The 19,809-nt window shown below is 42.3% G+C and overlaps 2 protein-coding genes across 6 annotated transcripts in view; one reads left to right on the top strand and one right to left on the bottom strand.

Moving 5' to 3' along the window:
* The window catches only part of JAM3 (junctional adhesion molecule 3), an 80,015-nt gene extending 64,782 nt beyond the window's left edge, over window positions 1-15,233 (top strand). The window contains exons 2-9 of one of the 2 annotated variants that reach the window (XM_019718843.3): window positions 3,873-3,938; window positions 4,450-4,563; window positions 8,605-8,757; window positions 9,229-9,431; window positions 10,281-10,380; window positions 11,930-12,059; window positions 12,154-12,208; window positions 12,569-15,233. In XM_019718843.3, coding sequence (XP_019574402.1) covers window positions 3,873-3,938; window positions 4,450-4,563; window positions 8,605-8,757; window positions 9,229-9,431; window positions 10,281-10,380; window positions 11,930-12,059; window positions 12,154-12,208; window positions 12,569-12,604 — 857 coding nt within the window. In that variant the 3' untranslated portion in view covers window positions 12,605-15,233. The remainder of the gene's footprint in view (window positions 1-3,872; window positions 3,939-4,449; window positions 4,564-8,604; window positions 8,758-9,228; window positions 9,432-10,280; window positions 10,381-11,929; window positions 12,060-12,153; window positions 12,209-12,568) is intronic. The other variant, XM_088800802.1, reaches the window with a different exon arrangement.
* Window positions 15,234-16,234: 1,001 nt separating this feature from the next.
* NCAPD3 (non-SMC condensin II complex subunit D3) overlaps window positions 16,235-19,809 on the bottom strand; it is a 70,347-nt gene continuing 66,772 nt past the window's right edge. For all 4 annotated transcript variants that reach the window (XM_088800801.1, XM_019718829.3, XM_019718830.3 and 1 more), the window contains 3 exons: window positions 17,079-17,153; window positions 16,939-16,999; window positions 16,235-16,854 (listed from right to left, as the gene is read on the bottom strand). In XM_088800801.1, coding sequence (XP_088656927.1) covers window positions 16,746-16,854; window positions 16,939-16,999; window positions 17,079-17,153 — 245 coding nt within the window. In that variant the 3' untranslated portion in view covers window positions 16,235-16,745. The remainder of the gene's footprint in view (window positions 16,855-16,938; window positions 17,000-17,078; window positions 17,154-19,809) is intronic.

The following is a 19,809-nucleotide window of genomic DNA, read 5'->3' as shown; positions in this document are numbered from 1 at the left end:
AACCCTGATAGATGACTTTGAGGGGTTCAAGACTTCAGTATAGGAAGTAACTGCAGATGTGGTGGACATAGCAAGAGAACTAGGATTAGAAGTGGAGCCTGAAGATGTGACTGAATTACTGCGATCGCATGATAAAACGGTTGAGGAGCTGCTTCTTATGGATAAGCAAAGAAAGTAGTTTCTTGAGATGGAATCTACTCCTGTTGAAGATGCTTTGAAAATTGTTGAAATGAAAACAAAGGATTTAGAATATTACATAAACTTAGAATATTACATAAAGCAGTAACAGGGTTTCCGATGAATGACTCCAGTTTTGAAAGGAGTTCTGTGGGTAAAATGCTATCAAACAGCGTTGTATGCAACAGAGAAATTGTTTGTGAAAGGAACAGTCAATGCAGCAAACTTCATTGTTTTATTTTAAGAAATTGTCACAGCCACCCCAACCTTCAGCAACCACCACCCTGATCAATCAGCAGCCATCAACATCGAGGCACGACCCTGCACCAACAAAAAGATTATGACTTGCGGAAGGCTCAGATGATAGCATTTTTTAGTCATAAAGTATTAAGATATGCACGTTGTTTAAACACAATGCTATTGTACACATAATAGACTGTAGTATAATATAAACATGAATTTTATATGCACTGGGAAACCACAAAATCCATGTGACTTGCTTTATTGCGATATTGGCTTTATTTTAGTGGTCTGGGACCTAGCCTGCAATATCTCTGAGGTCTGCCTTTATAGAATATTTGTAAATTTAAGAATTGTTGAAGAATAGAATGAGACTTCTGAGGAAGCACTCTCAGCTTGGGACCATATCAGACCTAGGGCCCAGCTGTTGTAAATAATCACTTAAGCTAAAACCTTGCTTGCTTGTTGTGGTCCTCTGTTCTTGAGTCTTCTTGGGACATACTGTCTTCTAGGATTGGCGTGAGCAGCTGCCAGTGAAATTTATCTAGGGTAATTGGGTAGGAAAGAGGTCAGGGCAAGCCTTCATTAAGAAGTATAGAGCATTGACCTCTGCTGCGGAGTAGAGAGATAAAAGAGGTGATTATTTCCATCGTCTGGGGCTGTGTTACCTTAGCTTCTTTTTGGTTGTAAGAAACAATTGGCGGTCGGCCGGATGGCTCAGTTGGTTAGAGCGCGAGCTCTGAACAACAGGGTTGCCAGTTCGATTCCCACACGGGCCAGTGAGCTGTGCCCTCCACAACTAGATTGAAGACAACGAGATGCTGCTGAGCTTCTGGAGGGGTGGCCAGATGGCTCAGTTGGTTAGAGCGCAAGCTCTTAACAAGATTGCCGGTTCAATTCCCACATGGGATGGTGGGCTGCGCCCCCTGCAACTAAAGATTGAAAATGGTGATTGGACTTGGAGCTGAGCTGCGCCCTCCACAACTGGATTGAAGGACGATTGAAGGACAACGACTTGGAGCTGATGTGCCCTGGAGAAACACAGTGTTCCCCAATATTCCCTCCCAAAAAAAATTAAAAATAAATAAATACACACAAGAAACAAATTGGCTTAGTTTACTGTAGAGGTTTTATTGTAAAGAATATATCTTAGTTGGCCTTGATGAAGATTCAACATTGTTGCAGACATTAGAGTAACTTTAGTATTATCTTTTTGTCCTTTAGTTCATCTGTTACCAACTCTAGTGTTTCCACCATTTTGATGAGTCAGCTTCTCTCTTTTTATACTCCAACTCTTCCTCTGGTGACTATATAAACTATAATTCTTTCTCTAATTTCTCCTAGCTTCACACTTCTTAAAAGAAAGAATCAGTTTGGGTTGTGTAGTCATTATCCAGTTGGGCAAAGTTCTCATGAGTTACTTCAAGGTCGGAAGCTGATCACTTGTTATGGTCATTTGTAACCGCAGCTTCGGTATCTCATCATGTAAATTACAGTGATCATACTTTATATGTCTGTGGTCACTTGCCTCAGAAGGAACCTGTGTGGACTTGTTAGATTTTCAGAGCATCATACGAGGTCAGACAGTTAAGTTTGCGACTCATCCTAGAAAAGGTGCTACACACCTCACTGCTGAATATCACTATGGTCACTTTCTAAGTACTCCCCTTGGGAAGCTATGCAGCGATGCCAATGCCTAGTCAATTCAAAGCAATTTTGGAACTCTTTTTCTGGAATGGCCATCAGACCTCTCATTGTATTACCGTTGATGTCCTGAATGTCATCAAAATGTCTTCCTTTCAATATTTCCTTTATCTTTGGGGAACGAAAGAAGTCATTGGGGGCCACATCAAGTGAGTAGGGAGAGTGTCTCAATAGTTATTTGTTTACTGGCTAAAAACTCCCTCAGAGACAGTGCCCTGTGAGCTGGTGCATTGTCATGATGCAAGAGCCATGAATTGTTGGCGAAAAGTTCAGGTCGTCTAACTTTTTCATGCAGCCTTTTCAGCATTTCCAAATAGTAAACTTAATTAACTGTTTGTCCAGTTTGTACAAATTTATAATGAATAATCCCTCTGATATCAAAAAAGGATAGCAACATCTTTGCAGCAAGCTCGCTAACTTAATTGTCAAACAGCGTATATTACTCTCTATTAATAGGTCACTGGGAGCTTACAGATTGAAGGTGAAATAGAAAGTGCTACAAATGCATGGGATTTCTGGCCTTCAAAACGAATAATAGCCCACGGTTAACCAAAACAAAATAACATTATTTTCACTTGTCCTAGTTCTACAATCTTTTGTAGCAGTGAGTGGTTTAGAAACTAATAGGAACTCAGGTACATTATGCTCTGATTTTCATCCCTTTTATTAGATTCTTTAAGCCTTTTGTTACAGTTAAATCTTAACTAAATAAAAAAGAGGATCCAAATGTATTTCGGAATGTATACATGTAACTGAACAATTAAATGCAATTAAAAAAGGAAAAAAATGGATTGTTGTGACCTACTGTCCATGTAATGTACAAGGAGCTTAAAGTATCAGTCTTTCTGCACATTTTCTTTACCTGGTATAGTCAGCTAAGATCCACAGACCTTTTTAATGGTTTTATGTGTGCAGGCCTTCTTTGGGGATGGCATATTTTCCTAGGGGCCAAGTAGCTGAAAAATGACATTTTGTAGGTGATCAATGTACCGACTTGCTTTTTCTCTCTAAGAAAATCGGTTAAGACATTTTAAGACCATGATAAACTGGTTTCTAATGTTTGTTGAACCACAGAGTCACATGTTAGTTGTGAATAACATATCTTGATTTCATCAATAGCTTCATTCAACTTAGCTTTATGAAAATCACCATGTTACTACTATATTTCTCATTTTACTGAAGGCTGGTGAACACTTCTTAATGGCTGGGAGTCACTGGGTTAGATACGTGGCTAATATAGGAGACGGTCTTTTGGTTGATAATTACTGTACCCAGAGAGTGTTGACGCTATCCTCAAGGGGGAAAGTGCCAGGACAAGAGTTTGGACCATATTAAATCCACCGTGAGTGCCTTTGTGGGATTTGAAGCCTAGAGGAGAAGGGAGAGGTAGGAGGGAGGGCTGACAAGAATAAGACTCCTGGGGGTCTGGATGATGGATGCTGAAAGGATTAATAATTCTAAGCAAGAAGGAAATTCTTAGAGGAAAATTCTTTAAAGCTCTAGGTGGCTTTACTCTTGGACTAAGATGGAAAGTGGATTCTCAGAATTTGTCTCTTCTTGGTTCCTTCCAGTAAAGGTCAGGCTGAGAGAGAAAGCAGTTAACTTGCTGTATCTAAGAGACTTTGTTTTGGAATATAACATGTTTCTATCCTTTGTGGTTACATAAGAGGGAAAAGTCTGACCTCAGTCCGAGGGTTCTTTGCTGTCTTAGGGTCACATTTCTCTGATTTTACTTTTCTTTTCTCCTTCAGACTGCTTGATAGGGGCTGTGAATCTCAAATCCAGCAACCGAATCCCGGTGGTACAGGAATTTGAAAGTAAGTACAAGGGAGACTATGTATTAGGAGAATGGGCACCATCTCATGGACACTCAGTGCTCTTGCAGCCAACTCAGGACAAACACATGCATATATACAGTGCCAAAGAGATGTTCTGGTGGGTAGCTACTCAACAGCGCATCTGATGTACAAGTGTGTCTGTGAAGCATCACTTCTGCAGGCCAGCTGGGAACGCTGCAGGTTTTTTATTGGCTCAGATCTGATTCCTGCCCTGGCTCAACACAACAAAGAAACTTCTTACATACAAGTGGAATGTTAAGAGGAATGTGTAGTCTGTTTAGTAAAAGTTCTTGCTGATCATCTTTATTCCTTTTCTTTCTAAAATTCATCTTTTCTCAAAGTCTCTTGCAGCTTGGAGACAGCTAGGTTTTCCATCTGCATGAAAGACCGCTCCAAAACTAGAGATAGCCTGCAGGGTCTGGGTATACAGATGAACCTAAAATTGTTCCACTTTCACTAAGAGCTCCTTTTTCCCCCCCTTGCTCATTAGGTGTGGAGCTGTCTTGTATCATTACGGATTCACAGACAAGTGACCCCAGGATTGAATGGAAGAAAATTCAAGATGCTCAAACCACATATGTGTTTTTTGACAACAAAATACAGGGTATGATCCTGCCGTCTTGTCCTTTGTACACAGGCCCAGGCGTGCACTTGTGGCCAGAGATTTTCCTCTGACTGGTCCTGTGTCTGTAGACAGGACTGTTTTTTTTTTTGTTTTGTCTTGTTTGACTTATGGCAAATTCAGACATGGAAAGGTGAGAACAGCCTATTGGACCTCCCTGTACCTGTCACCGGCTTCAACAAATGTCAGTTCATTGGTTAGGACTTGATTCTCTCTGCAACCCATCTTTATGAGGTATCAGAGCGAACATTTTTCTGGGTCATCTTCTTATCATGATCCACGACATTAGTGACATAAGTTGAATTAATCAGAAGGATCACGTGGAGCAGCAAGAAGACGACAGGTATTTGATGGGCATTGACTGGGTGCAAACATACCGCATGGAGAGAGCACTGCTAGACCAGGTAGCAGGATATTATCCCCATGCGAGCACAGAGGTAAGCTTAGGGTACTCTCGGGTTACGTGAAGCGCGGGCAGGACAGATGGTCCTGGAAGGCTTCCCGTGAGTGACATCTAGGGAGCGATGTGAAAAAAGGGCAGGTCGCCAGGCAGGATGGTAAGGCGTAGGCTGAAAATGCTGTTAGGCAAGAAAGAATGTTATGTACACAGCTGTAGAAGCAAAAGGTAGCGTGGCTTCTTACAGAAGCTGCAAGTGTTCCACCATAGCTGGGGCTCAGAGAGGAAGGGGGCGGGAGAAGGCGCTCCAGAGGAAGCTGGTGAGGTATGCCAGGGCCAGCGAGAAGCAGCGATGCCACATGAGAGTGGACAGTGTCTGGAGGGGCCACGGAAAGGTTTTAAGGGGGAAGTGATGTGATTACACTTAGGCTGTAGAATGACTGAATTGGCTGCTTTGTAGAGAAGAGACTGGAAGGGGGCAAAACATGGAGCAGGGGCACCGCTTCAGAATTCTTTTGTAGAATCCAGGAGGGAGCTGCTGGTGGCCTGAGCTAAGGTCGAGGCAGTGTACAGAAAGATTAAGGAGGAGCAATTGCTAGGAGTTGGCTGTGATATGGGAGGGAGAGGAAGGAATTCCAGATCACATGAAGTGGGACATGACCTTCATTCTGACAGGAGGGAAGGAGTAAACATGAGGTACAAACGCAGGTCAGTTGTAAGTGGGTGGCTTCAGAGTTCTCAGAGAAGTTGACAGCTGAGGTTTCAGAGACAGGAAAGAGATTTTATGCAAACAATCTAAGCTCATGGTCTTTCTGCTTCGGATCCTCAGTATTATCCGGAGTGACAGGCTCTTTTATTTTTTACAACATAATTTATTTATTTATTTATTTTTATTAGTTTCAGGTGTACAAAACAATGTAATAGACATTTATCATTTATATCCCTCACACACTGATAACCCCCCTACCCCGCCTACCCCTCTGATGTCGCAGAGCCATTACATTTCCACTGTCTCTATTCCTAATGCTGTACTCCACTTCTTGTAACTATATATACATATATGTATATATATATGTATATATATGTATATATAAAATTGTAGTTGACATTCATTATTGGCTCTTAAAAATACTTTCGTTTTCCCACTAGTATCTTCCCCCACCTCTTATTTATTTATTTATTTATTTATTTATTTATTTATTTTAACTTTTATTTATTTAAGTGTGTTTTTCCAGGACCCATCAGTTCTAAGTCACGTAGTTGAACCGGCAACCTTGTTGTTAACAGCACTGCGCTCTAACCAACTGAGCTAACCGGCCGCCCCCCACCTCTTATTTTTGAAGAGATAGAAATATTATTCTCAGAAAACAAATCCGTTTTCCTCTGAACTTGAGCTGCTCCTGATAAACTCTGTACATGCAGATTGATCATCAGAGAAACCAAATGGGAATTTCTTCAAAGAACTTTCTGTTTCTGGGAATTAAACACCTCACTCTTAGTTGGAGGGATGGGGAGAGACTTTACCACACAAAATGTAAGGGCTGGAGGAAAACTTGAATCTGCTTGGTCTTTTTTCCTTCCTCAGCACGGGACTATACCAAAAGCACCCTGACAGATTTTTATTTTCTGTTTTCTTAACGTGGTATAAATTCCAATCCTCTTCTAATGGCCACTGGATAACAAACCTTCCCCTTAGAAAATGTCTGAACATGTTCGTCTTCTATCATAAGCATTTTGCTGTTTTATTATATTAAGGTAAATCCTTCTTACACTTATCACTAAATAGCAGGCTTGGTAATAATTAGTTTCTACTTTTTTGTGTCATTTTTTCCTAACTCATTCCCTTATTTGTCGTTCTTCAGGTTCTTCATGCTTCTTTGAAAGTTACTGTGTAAAAATTTTAAAAACTGAGATATAATTCATACAACGTAAAACTCACTATTTTAAAGTGAGTTTACTGTGCTCGCTTCGGCAGCACATATACTAAAGTGAGTTTACTAGCAAATTCCAAAACATTTTCATCAGCCCCCAAAAGAAACCCCATACCCTCTAGCAGTCACTCCCAATCTCCTCTACCTCCACCCCCTGTCCAGCACTAATCTATTTTGTCTCTTTGGAGTTGACTATTCTGGACACTTCATATAAATGGAATTATACAACGTGTGGTCCTTTGTGACTGACATCTTTCACTTAGTATGTTGCTTTCAAGGCCATCCATGTTGTAGCATGTGTCTACTTCATTTTTTAAAAATATGGATGAATAATAATACTCTATTATGGATATGACACTTTTTAATCCATTCATCAGTTGATGTATATTTGGGTTATTTCCACTCTTTGGCTGTTATCAATAATGCTGCTATGAACATTTATGTACAGGTTTTTGTGTGAACGTAAGTTTTCATTTCTTGGGCACAAATGACCAAGAGTACAATTGCTAGCTAGGTCATAGGGTAGTTGCATGTATAGTTTTTTAAAGAAACTGCCAAACTGTTTTCCAAAGTGGCTGCACCATTTTACATTCCTTAGTAATGTAGTTCCGCAGATCCTGACTAATACTTGTGATTGTCCATCTTTTTTATTCTGGCCATCCTAGTGGATGTGAAGTAGTATCTCTTTGTGGTTTTGATTTGTATTTCCCTGATGCCGGAAGATGTTGAACATCTTTTCATGGGCTTATTGGCCATTTGTAAATCCTCTTGAGAGAAATGTCTATTCAAATCCCTTGTCCATTTTTAATTAAGTTATTTGTCTAGTTATTGTTGAGTTGCAAATTCTTTATATACAGGCATACCTCGTTTTGTTTTGCTTTGTCTTATTGCACTTTATAGATGTTGTGTGTTTTTACAAATTGAAGGCTAGACTTTCCACCATGAAAATAGCATGATTTGCTTTTTTGTGTTACTTGCTTTCTTGTGGTGGTCTAGAACTGAACATACAATATTCTTGAGGTATGCCTGTATTCTGGATACTAGTCCTTTATTAGATAAATGATTTACAAATATTTTCTCCCATTCAGTGGATTGTGTTTTCACTTGCTTATGTCCTTTGAAGCACAAAAGTTTTTTATTTTTTATGAAAGTCCACTGAAGGTCAGTATAACTTTTTGTGTTTGTATGCTTGTTCCTTTGGTGTCATATCTAAGAAATCGTTGCCTAATCCAAGGTCGTGACAATTTATGCCTATGTTTTTTCCTAAGAGTTTCATAGTTCTAGCTCTTATAGTAAGGTCTTTGTTGTATATGGTGTAAGATAGGATTCCACCTTCATTCTTCTACATGTGGATATCCTGTGGTACCAGCACTGTTTGTGGAATGCTGGTGGTTTATTTAATGTCATTTGTTTGATTTTCTCTTTTACTGGGGGAATCCATGCTGGGAATGATGAAAAGTAAATGAGGTCCATGCTTTAAAAACAGACATGTAGTGACTCCTCTTACACATCAGGTACTATTTTGGTGCTTGGTATCCTCAGAGAGTTCACCTTTGTTATAAAGGAACAGAAACAGTAGCCCATCTGCAGTCATCTTATTGAGGCATCAAATGTTGGCCCCAGAAACCACCTGCTTTGGGTGGCAAAGGTACCTTTAAAGCATCTTTTAGTGTGCCTGTGTCTTCTTTTCTGTAGGAGACTTGGCAGGTCGTGCAGAACTACTGGGGAAAACTTCCCTAAAGATCTGGAACGTGACCCGGAAAGACTCAGCCCGTTATCGCTGTGAGGTGGTTGCTCGAAACGATCGCAAGGCCATTGATGAGATTGTCATTGACCTAACTGTGCAAGGTAGGAACTCATGTGAAGTTAAAACACGTCCCCCTTTTAGGCCTTGTGAATCTGTCTATAGAATAAAAAAATATCAACTCTTAACTTTCTTTCCTTCTAGAGTTACATCCCTGAGGGCATCACACCATTTAGGGAGGGAGAACTTTGAGACCTGAGACTGCTTGAGTTGGGTGGAAGGTGAGAGGGGAAGTGGCGCTTCTGCCACTTCCCTCCACCAGCTGTAGGAGGTGCTCCTCGCGGAGGTGGAGGTCTTAGAAACAGTCTGTGGGACTATACTGGGGGCGGGGGGTGAGCTACAGGCGCTGATTTCGGGGGCAGATCATACACAGCCTGCAGGCGTGACCATGGGGATGGCAGTGGTGCAGAATCCTTTGGCTGGCTTGCTTGTTTGGGGAGCAGATTTCCTGAGGGCTTCAATAAGAATAGAGCCCGGTTGTTGATTGTAAGCATCAACCTGTATCTCTCCTGCAGTGAAGCCAGTACCTCCCGTGTGCAGAGTACCGAAGGCTGTGCCTGTGGGCAAGTCAGCAACGCTGCACTGCCAGGAGAAGGAGGGCTACCCACTGCCTCACTACAGCTGGTACCGCAATGACGTGCTGCTGCCCACAGATTCCAGAGCCAACCCCCGATTTCGAAATTCCTCTTTTCTCTTAAACTCTAAAACAGGCACTCTGGTAAGGTCTCTTCTGAGAGGTAGGGATGGAAACGTCTTTGTTGGGACGAGGGAAACCTATTGTGGAAAGAGCCGTTATTAGGAGAGACAATGAAATGTTCTGCGACGGGAGCTAACAATCTATGTCAGAGGTTCCACAGGAAAAGGGTCCTGCTTGGAAGAACTGACTGAAAACTCATGAGAAAGTCAGGGAAATTTCACCACTGGCTGGATATTTGATACTGAGGAATTGTCCATTGCTTTAACATGATAATGGTATTGTAGTTATGATTTTTAAATGCATGGCTTCTAGGGTTACATACTGAAGTATTTGTGGATAAAATATGTCTGCAATTTGCTTCAAAAGAACCCAGGAGTCTTGGTGGAAAGAGGTGGGGGAAAATGAAACCAGACAGGTCATGCGTGTGGACTGACTGCCCTGGCAGAGTATCTCAGCGGCTTTCCTTATCTGCTGTCTAACCTCCCACGTGGAGGAAGGACCCAGCTCACTGGAGGATCCTCGATTTGTATTGCCAAAGCGTTGCTTGAGGAACAGTCATTACCAGGGTCCCTTTTCCTGAATAAAAATTAAGCTCAGCATCTTATTCTGGATGTTGCTGGGCTTTGATATCTCCATATACCAAAGGGGATCTGTTCAGAAGCAGTTAGGCAAGAGTGTCAGGAAGGAATATCAGGAAAGAACCTGAACAGTGACCCCAAAGCTGAAGGGAAACCAAGAGCAGACGAGCAGACATCTTACCGTGTTGTGGACTTAGCAGGTTGGCAGGCGGGGCCGCCTCTTCTCCCCCAACCCCGTAGAGGTCTGCCCTGTTGATTGGTCTCCTTGTTTCCTTGTTATTTCCCGAACCAGGTTTTCAGCGCCGTTCAGAAGGAGGACTCTGGGCAGTATTACTGCATCGCTTCTAATGACGCAGGTTCAGCCAGGTGTGAGGAGCAGGAGATGGAAGTCTGTGAGTTCCTTTCTGAAAAGATTTCCTCTGAAGACTGGCAAGTGAATAAAACATGTTAAATTTAGTATTAGACCATCAGTTTAGACAACTGTTCTGCTTCCTTCTGGGGATGGCTGGATCCACCAAAGTCCATGTGGGTACATTGAAAGGAAAGATGAGAACGTTCTGAGTAACAGCTAAATGACTAATAAGTGGTCCTTGCAATATGCTATGTCCTCAAAAATAGACTTTCTAGAGCCTTCTGATGTTGGAAACATGGCTAACCTTGTAACTTTTAATTGAGTTTAATAAACTTTATTTCTTTGTAATTTATAAAAACATAAGATTGTGTAAAGGTCTTCAGACAATTATCCAGGTATAACCATTTTGCAGTAAGCTGAAACACAAAGTTTTAGCCCCAGTAATTGCCCCTGTTCTGGGATGATCCTGTGTGTAGGGAGTGGTTTTAAAGGGGAGGTGTCACAAGCTAGGATGGGGGTGGGTATGTCAGAAACACTTGGGGGACTCTTTGAGATCCTCCGTCCTCCCTATGTGCACCTTCCCCACAGAGCAGTGTTTCCCTAACGTGCCTGATCCGAAGAATCATTTGGGACCACTGTTTCACATTCAGATTCCAGGGCCCCACCCCACACAATGGAATCAATCTCTAGGGGGCCATCAGGAAATTATTTGTGTAAAACAGCATTCCAGAGATTCATCTCATCTGTCACATTTGGGAAACTCGGCTTTAGGGTAGGAGGAAGATTTCCAGGCTATGAATCTCTAGGGATCTTTGAATCTTGAGAATTGAGATTTTAAAATCAAAATTTCAAGTTGCCTTTTAAATGTACACTCACATTTGAGAACCACTATAGTAGGGTAAGGGAGAATTGTAACAACCTCCAAGTTAGTTGGCTTTTGTTGATATATCCCCTACACATTTTCCATTGCATTTTTGTTTGCATGAAAGAAACAATCCCCAGTGCTCTCACACCGAAGGTTACTGAGTACCTTTGCCCAGTCTACAGAAATGAGAAAAGGAAATCAGGGTTTTCTGCCAAGAGGGTTTGTACTCATGAGGTCAAGCGGCCATGTTCCCACCTCGTATTTTCTACTACTTGAAACTAGCTCTCTTCTCCCAAATAATCCACAGCAAAGGGAAACCCTGCAAATTAGGAATTTTTCTTCTTCCTTAGGGCTCCTGGCTCCTAATTCTCTCTTTATGGTGTATCCATTTCCTCTGCTAATAATATTCTCAGGGATTTAGCCAGGGAATTTTTAAGGCTTTTTTTTTTTTTTTTTTTAACAATCCTAACCCCGTTTTAATACAGTATTGAGTATAACAGCATTTGAACTGTAGCGGTCTCAGTATTTTTTATAAGTGAGATCAGGGGTTACCGTGTCCTGTTTGTTCTAGGAGAGAAGGTTACGTGTTCTCACTTTGTTCTTCTAGCTGGAGGAGGCATGAGGGGCAGAGGGGGGAAGTGGAAGGACAGAGGCAGGGGCTCAGGGTCTTTTGTAAGAACAGATGGTGTGTGTCATCTCCTCCCTGAAACCCCTTTTCATCCAGATGACCTGAACATCGGCGGAATTGTTGGCGGGGTTCTGGTTGTCCTTGCTGTACTGGTCCTGATAACAGTGGGCATCTGCTGTGCGTACAGACGTGGTTACTTCATCAACAATAAACAGAATGGGGAAAGGTGAGCGTGTCTTAAGTGGGAAAAGAAAAAAAGCTGACGTTGGCATTAATATAATCACCAGTAGTCACGGGACTACTCTCTTCTTCTATTTCAGTTACAAGAATCCAGGGAAGCCAGATGGAGTTAACTATATCAGGACAGATGAGGAGGTAAGGAATGAGGGGACAGAGCAGACATCACTTAGGAAACCTAGAAGTCAAGGTGTTCCTAGCAGGGAAAATGACATTCCTCCTTGGATACCAAGTGGGTCCTATAGGAAAAAAGGTTTGTCAATGATATTGCAGACCCTGAGCTCTTGAGCACTTCACAATGACATGTACATGCCCATGGCATTTACAGTTGTGAGCTCTTGATGTTACTCGTTAAGAATGATTATTTAATTGGATTTGTTTTGCTAGTTTCTTCTTCAGGGAAGTGGTGCCTTTGATTTGACCACCATTTTCCCTTGCCCACTGTTCCCCTTGATTGGTAGACGATGGCCATGTTCTAACTTTGTGTTGGCTTTGCAGGGCGACTTCAGACACAAATCCTCATTTGTGATCTGAAATCTGACAGTGTGGCTGAGAACACATGCAATACCTCTACTGGAAACTTCTATCGAGAACAGCCTGGAGCAAAGCGCACTTGGACAGAGCTAGACACCTGTGCAAAAGCTTTTTGTTTTGGCCAAAGTTGACTGCTACTTCTTACTTTTTTAACAAGCCACATAAATAAATGAATTTTCCTCAAGATGGGCACGTTCATCACAAGAGAAAGAAACTGAGTGGGTTCCCGGAGGTGGATTCCAGTCTCGGACCTGGCTCCCACCTGAGTGTTGGGGGGATTTGGAAGCTCTTGCTCACAGACTCTGCTGGGATGGGCACTGTGGCCCTGGGAAGCCATTTGATTTGCCACTCGCTGTCCTCAGCCAGGGTGAGCCCCACGTGAGGGGTGACGAGGCAGCTGTGTCACACCAGCAGTGTAGGGCTTGGAAATGTGAATCCCAGCATGAAACCCTGCAGCTGCAAAGTTTGAATCAGTGACTGTAGAACAGAGGCTTTGTATGCAATGACCTTGTCTCACTCACAGTGGCCCCCAGACAGCCCTGCATCATTGCTTCTTAAAGGCGTGGTCAGTCAGTGTTGTAGTATCCATCTTAGAGAATCTTTTTAGATCAGCATTTTATAAAAACAGCCAAAATCCGAAAGGTCAATTGCTTGTTGGAAGAAGGGGCCTTCTTTCTTACCTGGAGGAACCCTGCTTGTCCATGGAGGGTTTCAGTATTTAAGGAAAACCTCCAGCTTAGGCTAAATCTGAAATGGTACTAAAATAACATTCTGCTTTTCTATGGGTGTTTATTTTATAAAATTTTACATTCTAAATTTTTGCTAAAGATGTATTTTGATTATTGAAAATTTCTATTTAAACTGTAAATATGTTGTGATACAATGTTAAATAATCTATTTTTTACAAAAAAATTCAACTGTAGGTGTTCCAAGCTACTTGTGTTAAATTTGAAAATGTCAATAACTAGGAGTATCTTATCCCAAGGAATCCTATCAAGGAGGCTTACTGGAACAGTCTTTTTTCCACATTTTTAGCATTTTTCACAAGAGAACTTACGCCCTTTATATAATCAGACCATTGTTGCTTAAGAAACCTTTTAAAATTCCAGTTGAGTAATGGCAAAATCTGTTTGCATCACTCCAAAAGAAACATAAGCTCTTAGATCAGCTTTGAACTACCTCTTCCTTAGATTACTAAAACTACCTATGCCCAAAGACCACCCAGAAGCTCTTAGACATATGTGTGCAAACCATGTTAGTCAACTCCCAGGGTTGAGTCATATGCCAGTCTGAGTGGGTACTAGCGACTAACTTCTAAGGCTAGCCAGCAAGTCCCTTTCCACCTTTAATGCTCTGTGGCTTTGTGCCATTAGCTTTAATATATTCACGTGCCACAGGCACTTGGCTCAGCCCAGGACAGTTGTAAGGCGAACACTTCAGGAAAGGTGGGTCTTCTCCATGTGGTGCCCGAGAAACAGCTCTTACTGGTTGCAGATGGCTCCTGAAACAAAGCAGCTACTGCTGTTGGGTTTTTCGGTTCCTTTTACTTACTTGTGTAGTTCATAAGACTGTCCAGGCCTGAAGGCAGGTTTGAAATAAAATCTGTCAACCGTGATATTTTTTAAAGGAAATGAATTCCACTATTCTTCTTTGGCATGGAGACACCGCAGGTTCTTACTTCCCAATAAACCGTATGTGGCGGCAGCCAGGCCACCCTTTTGGAGACTATCACGGAGTGCAACCGGGACGAAAGCCTGATGGTGAGAGGAAGGTGCTGAATTAAAGGCAGTGTTCTCATTTTGATTTTAGAGGTTTTATCTACCCAAGACACGGCTCACTTTGTGGGGGATGTTAGAAACATCATTCGAAAGCCTTTGTTCTTCAAGAGCAGATGTTCTTAGCCTCAGATGCGTTGCTGTGTTAACTCATGATGTAAAGCAGTTTGAAGCAGAGCTCAGAGGAATGCCTCCGATTCCATTGTGTGCTTAGAGGATGGCTTTTATGTAGAAGAACGTAAACTTTGGGATTAAACTTTCAGTGTCTTACTTTTTGTATACTTTGAGGGTTTTTTTAATTAATACTTGAGACTTATTTTGACTTTTCTTTTTAAAGTTAGGTGAAACACTTTGCCATGGGCTACTTGGCAGAGGCAATTGACAGCTCTTCGTAATTGCTTAATGATACCTATCTTTGCCTTTGTGTCTTGAATGTTTAGAATCAGACTATCCTTCCATCTTCACCTCCTCTTGGTAGAAAAGGATGGCTTCCCCCTTCTCTAATTGTTGGGGATTAACTCTAGCCTCCATCTTGGTTGCCGCAGTGACATGGTGGCCTTATGCCTCCTTATGCCCTAAAACCTCCTACCCTAGTGCCATGTGAACCGGGTCTCACAGAGGGGACAGAAGTGAAATGTGGAGTCTGGGAAGTAGTTGCCTTTACTGTAAAAATGTAGACAGAAAAGGAACATTCGTGGTTTTTCAGACGTGAATGTGACTAAAGACTCACGGCCTCTACAAGGCTGTTGTGGCCTTTGGTGTGGCTGTTGCTGTACATAGATGTTATGGACTTGTACTAACACACCTGTAAGTTGTATTTGTTAAACCTCTATAAAAGATTTAAAAAAAATCAACTTCGCCTCATTATTTCTTTCTTATTTGCTCTCACGTTGGGTTTACCTCTTCTTCCTAGCATTTTATTAGGTGAATACAATTAAAACAATATAGTCCCAGGTTTAAAGAGATTGCCATCACTGTCTACATGAATTGGAGATAAGTATTTACTCAGCAGCAGCTGTGATGCCCTCCACCAATGATGTGTCCACACGTCAGTTCACATATGGGAGAGCTGTGGGTGGATCAGTGACATTCCACCCCTCCAGCCAACTACCATGTTTATATTAAAAACACAGACACAGTGAGCCTATACTTTTACTTCTGTATGACAGTTTGCATGGTTTCAGCTCATCTTCCTTTAATCCTGTGGTCACCCTTCCCCTACTTCAGCATATAAATGGTTTCTACATCTCCTGCTTGACATCAGGACCATCTCTGCCCTCACTCTCTTTGGCTGAGCCAATGCCTGGAAATCAGATTCCGTCAGGCCCTGCTTCCAGCACTTCAGTGGGCTCTAGAACGAGCACATGCCAGGTAGGGAGAGATGGCCACACTCCTCTCAACCCAGTGGCCCCCTAGGAAAAGGCCCAGCTGAATCTCTGTCTGGTCATTCTTGGACAAAGCACAGACATACGTGTTTGCGAGTTACCTAATGATGCCGCCAAAGGAGACTAAAGTCAAGCCCCCCTGCTGTGGGAACTGTCCTTAGCAGACAAGCAACACAAAGCACACAAACTGGTGTTAGTATCACTTGGGATAAGGGACATGAAGCAGGTTTTCATAAGCAGGACTGTATTTATACACTAAGAGGGACATCTGTTGTTAGGAAGTGGACAGCTGTCTGGGGACAAAGACAGTGGGACAGACAAATTGAACCTTAAAGACAAACCGAGTCATTTTTTTTACCTAACACGAAAGCCTTGGTTTTATTATTCTTGAATACTTTATGTAAATTAAAATGACTACCAATAAAAGCCCTGTTCTAAAAACAGAAAAATTCTATTGACTACTAGAGGGCTGCATTTATGCGTAACCTTTATTATTCCATTTTAGAAAGCCATACATTTTTTTTAAAAATCTGCAATTTATAAATAGAAAAAATATTACAATTGAAATCTTGTCATTGGATAATGCAAAACTATCTACTATAAGGAATTGATATCAGCTAACAGAGGCTGGATTTATATAAAAGAAAGCTGATGTGTTGTGTTCCTCAAGGACCAGAATATAGCTTATCAGAATGGATGGACTTGATACTTTCAAATGGAGTCAAGTTATAATAAATAGCTAAGCCCTTTCCATATTATTTTATAATTTTTGACCACATACTTCATAAAAAGAAAAGATGGCCAACTACATAGACGAACTACACAGAATCAGAGAGGCTGGAATCATAAGGACAAGCTCTGGTAGGACACAGCAACAGTGTCCTTAGGGTTGTGAGGAAAGCCGAATGTCTGTCCTTCACATGCAGAAAAGGGTGTCCTTCCGAGCGCCTGCTTCTCGGACACTAGAGTGCGCTGTTTTATTTAGTTGGCCATTTTCAGGGGGGCCTTTCGGAGCGACCTCCGACTGGGGGCTGGGTTGTCTTTATTTCTGGCCGGAGATTTCACATTCCACTGCTGAGGCTGTGGAGGCCTACAGAAAGAAATGATAGAATCATTGTGGAACTAAGAAAAAACTAACAAAAACCACCTCAAAAGGAACTCTTGATGAACTTACGGTTTATCAGGCAATGATAAACATAAAATGTCATTTCCTTGACTCGGGGGTTCAATTTTCTCTGAAAGGGAGTCAAACAAACAAATTCAGATTTCCCAGAACTCCAGAGCAGCTAAAGTATCTGATAAGAAGGGACTTGCCTTTGACTGGAAAAGGCGTCCGTGGTGTGCCTATGTAGCTGACTCCTGCTTCAAACGTCACATCACTGATGGTATCTGGGTAAAAAGGGGAAACAGCATGGTTAATGAAAAGCCAGTAAGAAACAAACATCAAATAAAGTAACCTGAGTAAGGTGTTAACGGAGTTTCTGCTGCAGTTTCATTCAGTTTCTTATATCAGTACCAGCAGCCCACTAAGTCAGGCTTCAATTTATTTGACCTTTTTGTAGGACTTGACCGTGTTGAAGACTCAATCCTTCCTTCGTGTCCGTGGTCTCCTGATGCTTTCTCTGGCCACTCCTCATCTTAAACTGCTCTGCTGGCCCACGAGCACCCAGTGCTCACTGGCTCTGGCTTCTCACCCACCCGGTGTCTTTAGTTACCGCCTTCGTCAGTGACCCCCAACTCCAGCTCAGACCTCCCTCCTACATTTCCCACTCCACCTGAATTCCCTGAAGATGCTTCACCAACTCCTTCCCTTCACTCAACATGTTCCGTCTACATCCCTAATCAGTGATCTAGGCACCTGGACGTGCCAGGCCCCATTCGCTCCGTCTCCACACTAATCAGTAACTGAGCCCCATCACCACTCTCCTTCTATCCGCACTGTCTGCTGTCTCACTGTGACAGCAGACAATGTCTCAACCTTGATCTACGGTCTCCCATTTCCAGATTTCCCCTTAGGAGGCAGGAGAGCAGAGCATAGGAACAGACTGAATCAGATTCTGGGTCTGAATTCAGGGTCTGTCTTTCTAGCTTGGGAATTATTCTAAGAACCTCAAGTTTCTTTACCTCAAAAATGGGATACAAATGTATCAACCTCAGGGAAGTTGTCAGGATTAAATGAGATCATTTATGTAAAGTCCTTAATACAATACGCGGTACAAAGTAAGTGCCGAAGAGATGTTAGCCACTGTTGTAATTTATTAGCTATTATCCCTTATGTCACTTTGAGGTAAATTTGTTTAAATATTTCATAAGGTCACCGCCCTGCTTTAATATCCTTATGTCTCAGTGTGTAGAGAAGGGCCCCAAATCCCACCTCTGTCTGAGCTGGGCAACATCCTTTGTGCAAGCTGGCTCCAGGGCCATCCGATTATCATGGTTCTCCAAGCAGGCTCTGGTCTGTTACACCAGGGTCTACACAGGTAGCTCCTTGTTTCCGGAGTGTTCTCCCTGAGCCAACTACGGCATAGCATTCCTTCTGAGACCTGGGGGGTGACGCCTCTCCCAGTGACTTGCTCCTCCTTTGTGTCCTGTGTCTTTTTGCACGAGCAGCTAGCACACTTGTCTGAACAGAGCACAGGCTCAATGGCTGGGTGATGGCTGTCCTGTCAAGAGCATGCTGTCCTTTCTGCAAGGACACTTGGGAAGTAAGCTGCATTGTTTTTACCTTTCTCCCCTACACTGCAAAGTAAGGTAAAAAATTAGGGTACTGATTAGATCTTTCTAGTGTATGTTTTAAAGTCCACCAATGCATCTGCAGTGCTACGTGTCTGAGCTACTCAAGCTATGTTAACAGACAGAACTTCTGTTAACAGACTTCTCAGAACGGTATCCTCAGCAATGCCATCCAAATAGCTCAGTTCTGCTTATTCCCATTACTGGGAGGTCTCGTCCAGTGTTAGAGTTGAAATCCCCTTCCTTCCACACACATTCCTTTTCCTGTTTGGAAGCCTCTGCACATCCAGGTAGTAAGTCTCCAACCTTCACAAACATCAAGGCAGTAGCTCTTAGATCCCCTATACACTTTGTAGGTGCTTAGAATGAAAGGCAGAAGCATCTTTGCTGCCCGAGTTACAGCAGTAAGAGGAGCTTGCTAAACCCAGCACAGATTTTGTTAAAATCTAGCTCTGAAAATTATTCATTTCCATTTAGCAAAACCACTTTGTTTAGCATTTTTCCTTTTGGTTTCGTAGAGCTGAGACCACCTTGTGACAGTTACCCCACCTAAGAGTAGTCAGTAGAATTTGTATAAACCACAGAGAAAAAAGAACTGAGTGTTTTTAAATTATCTAATAATTCTCCCAGAAAGGAGAGCTAACCGGAGACCCTTCTTCATGCCTTTCTTCCTGGTTCAGAATAGGAAGAGATCCCCAGGAATTTTACCTTCAAGAGCCCAGAGAAAGAACAAGTACTCCATGATCTGGGGACAACCTGAGAGTCTTCCTTTCAGTGCAAAGATGGCTCTACGTGTACAAACTCAAGCACATTAATGCAGCATGTCAGGCCTCACTGCTGAGGAAGACATGCTGCCAGGAAAACAACCGAAGACGGAAATCTGGGCATTGTGGGGATGAGCAAAGCTAAAATGAGATCCGTCCTCCCTGTTTCTGTAGCATATGGTACCTAACTGCTAAAACAGAAGCACTTGGTGCCCCTGAGCTGGGAACACAGAACATGTAGAAAACTCTTTGTTAAACAGGTTGAGTTTTTTACATATATTATTATGCATTACACCTGTTCAATATACACGAACCCAAAATTACCCACTGCTTATAATGACAAAAAGCCGTCACAGTTCAGCTGTCATGTGAGGAGTTGTGTTCAGCCGTTAACCTCCCTTAAAAGGTGAACTTGGATGAAAATTACTTATAACCTGGTAAACATTCTAAGAGACCACAGCCTCACAGGTCGTCGGGACCACCAAGCAAGTAGCTAGAGCACAGTAGGTGCCCAGTGACTTTGTGTTGACTGAATGCATGACTGAATG

The sequence above is a fragment of the Rhinolophus sinicus genome, chromosome 9 (assembly GCF_057876585.1).
Source record: "Rhinolophus sinicus isolate RSI-liver-muscle chromosome 9, RSI-T2T, whole genome shotgun sequence".
Lineage (NCBI taxonomy): Eukaryota > Metazoa > Chordata > Mammalia > Chiroptera > Rhinolophidae > Rhinolophus > Rhinolophus sinicus.
This window is presented reverse-complemented; position numbering and strand designations above follow the sequence as displayed.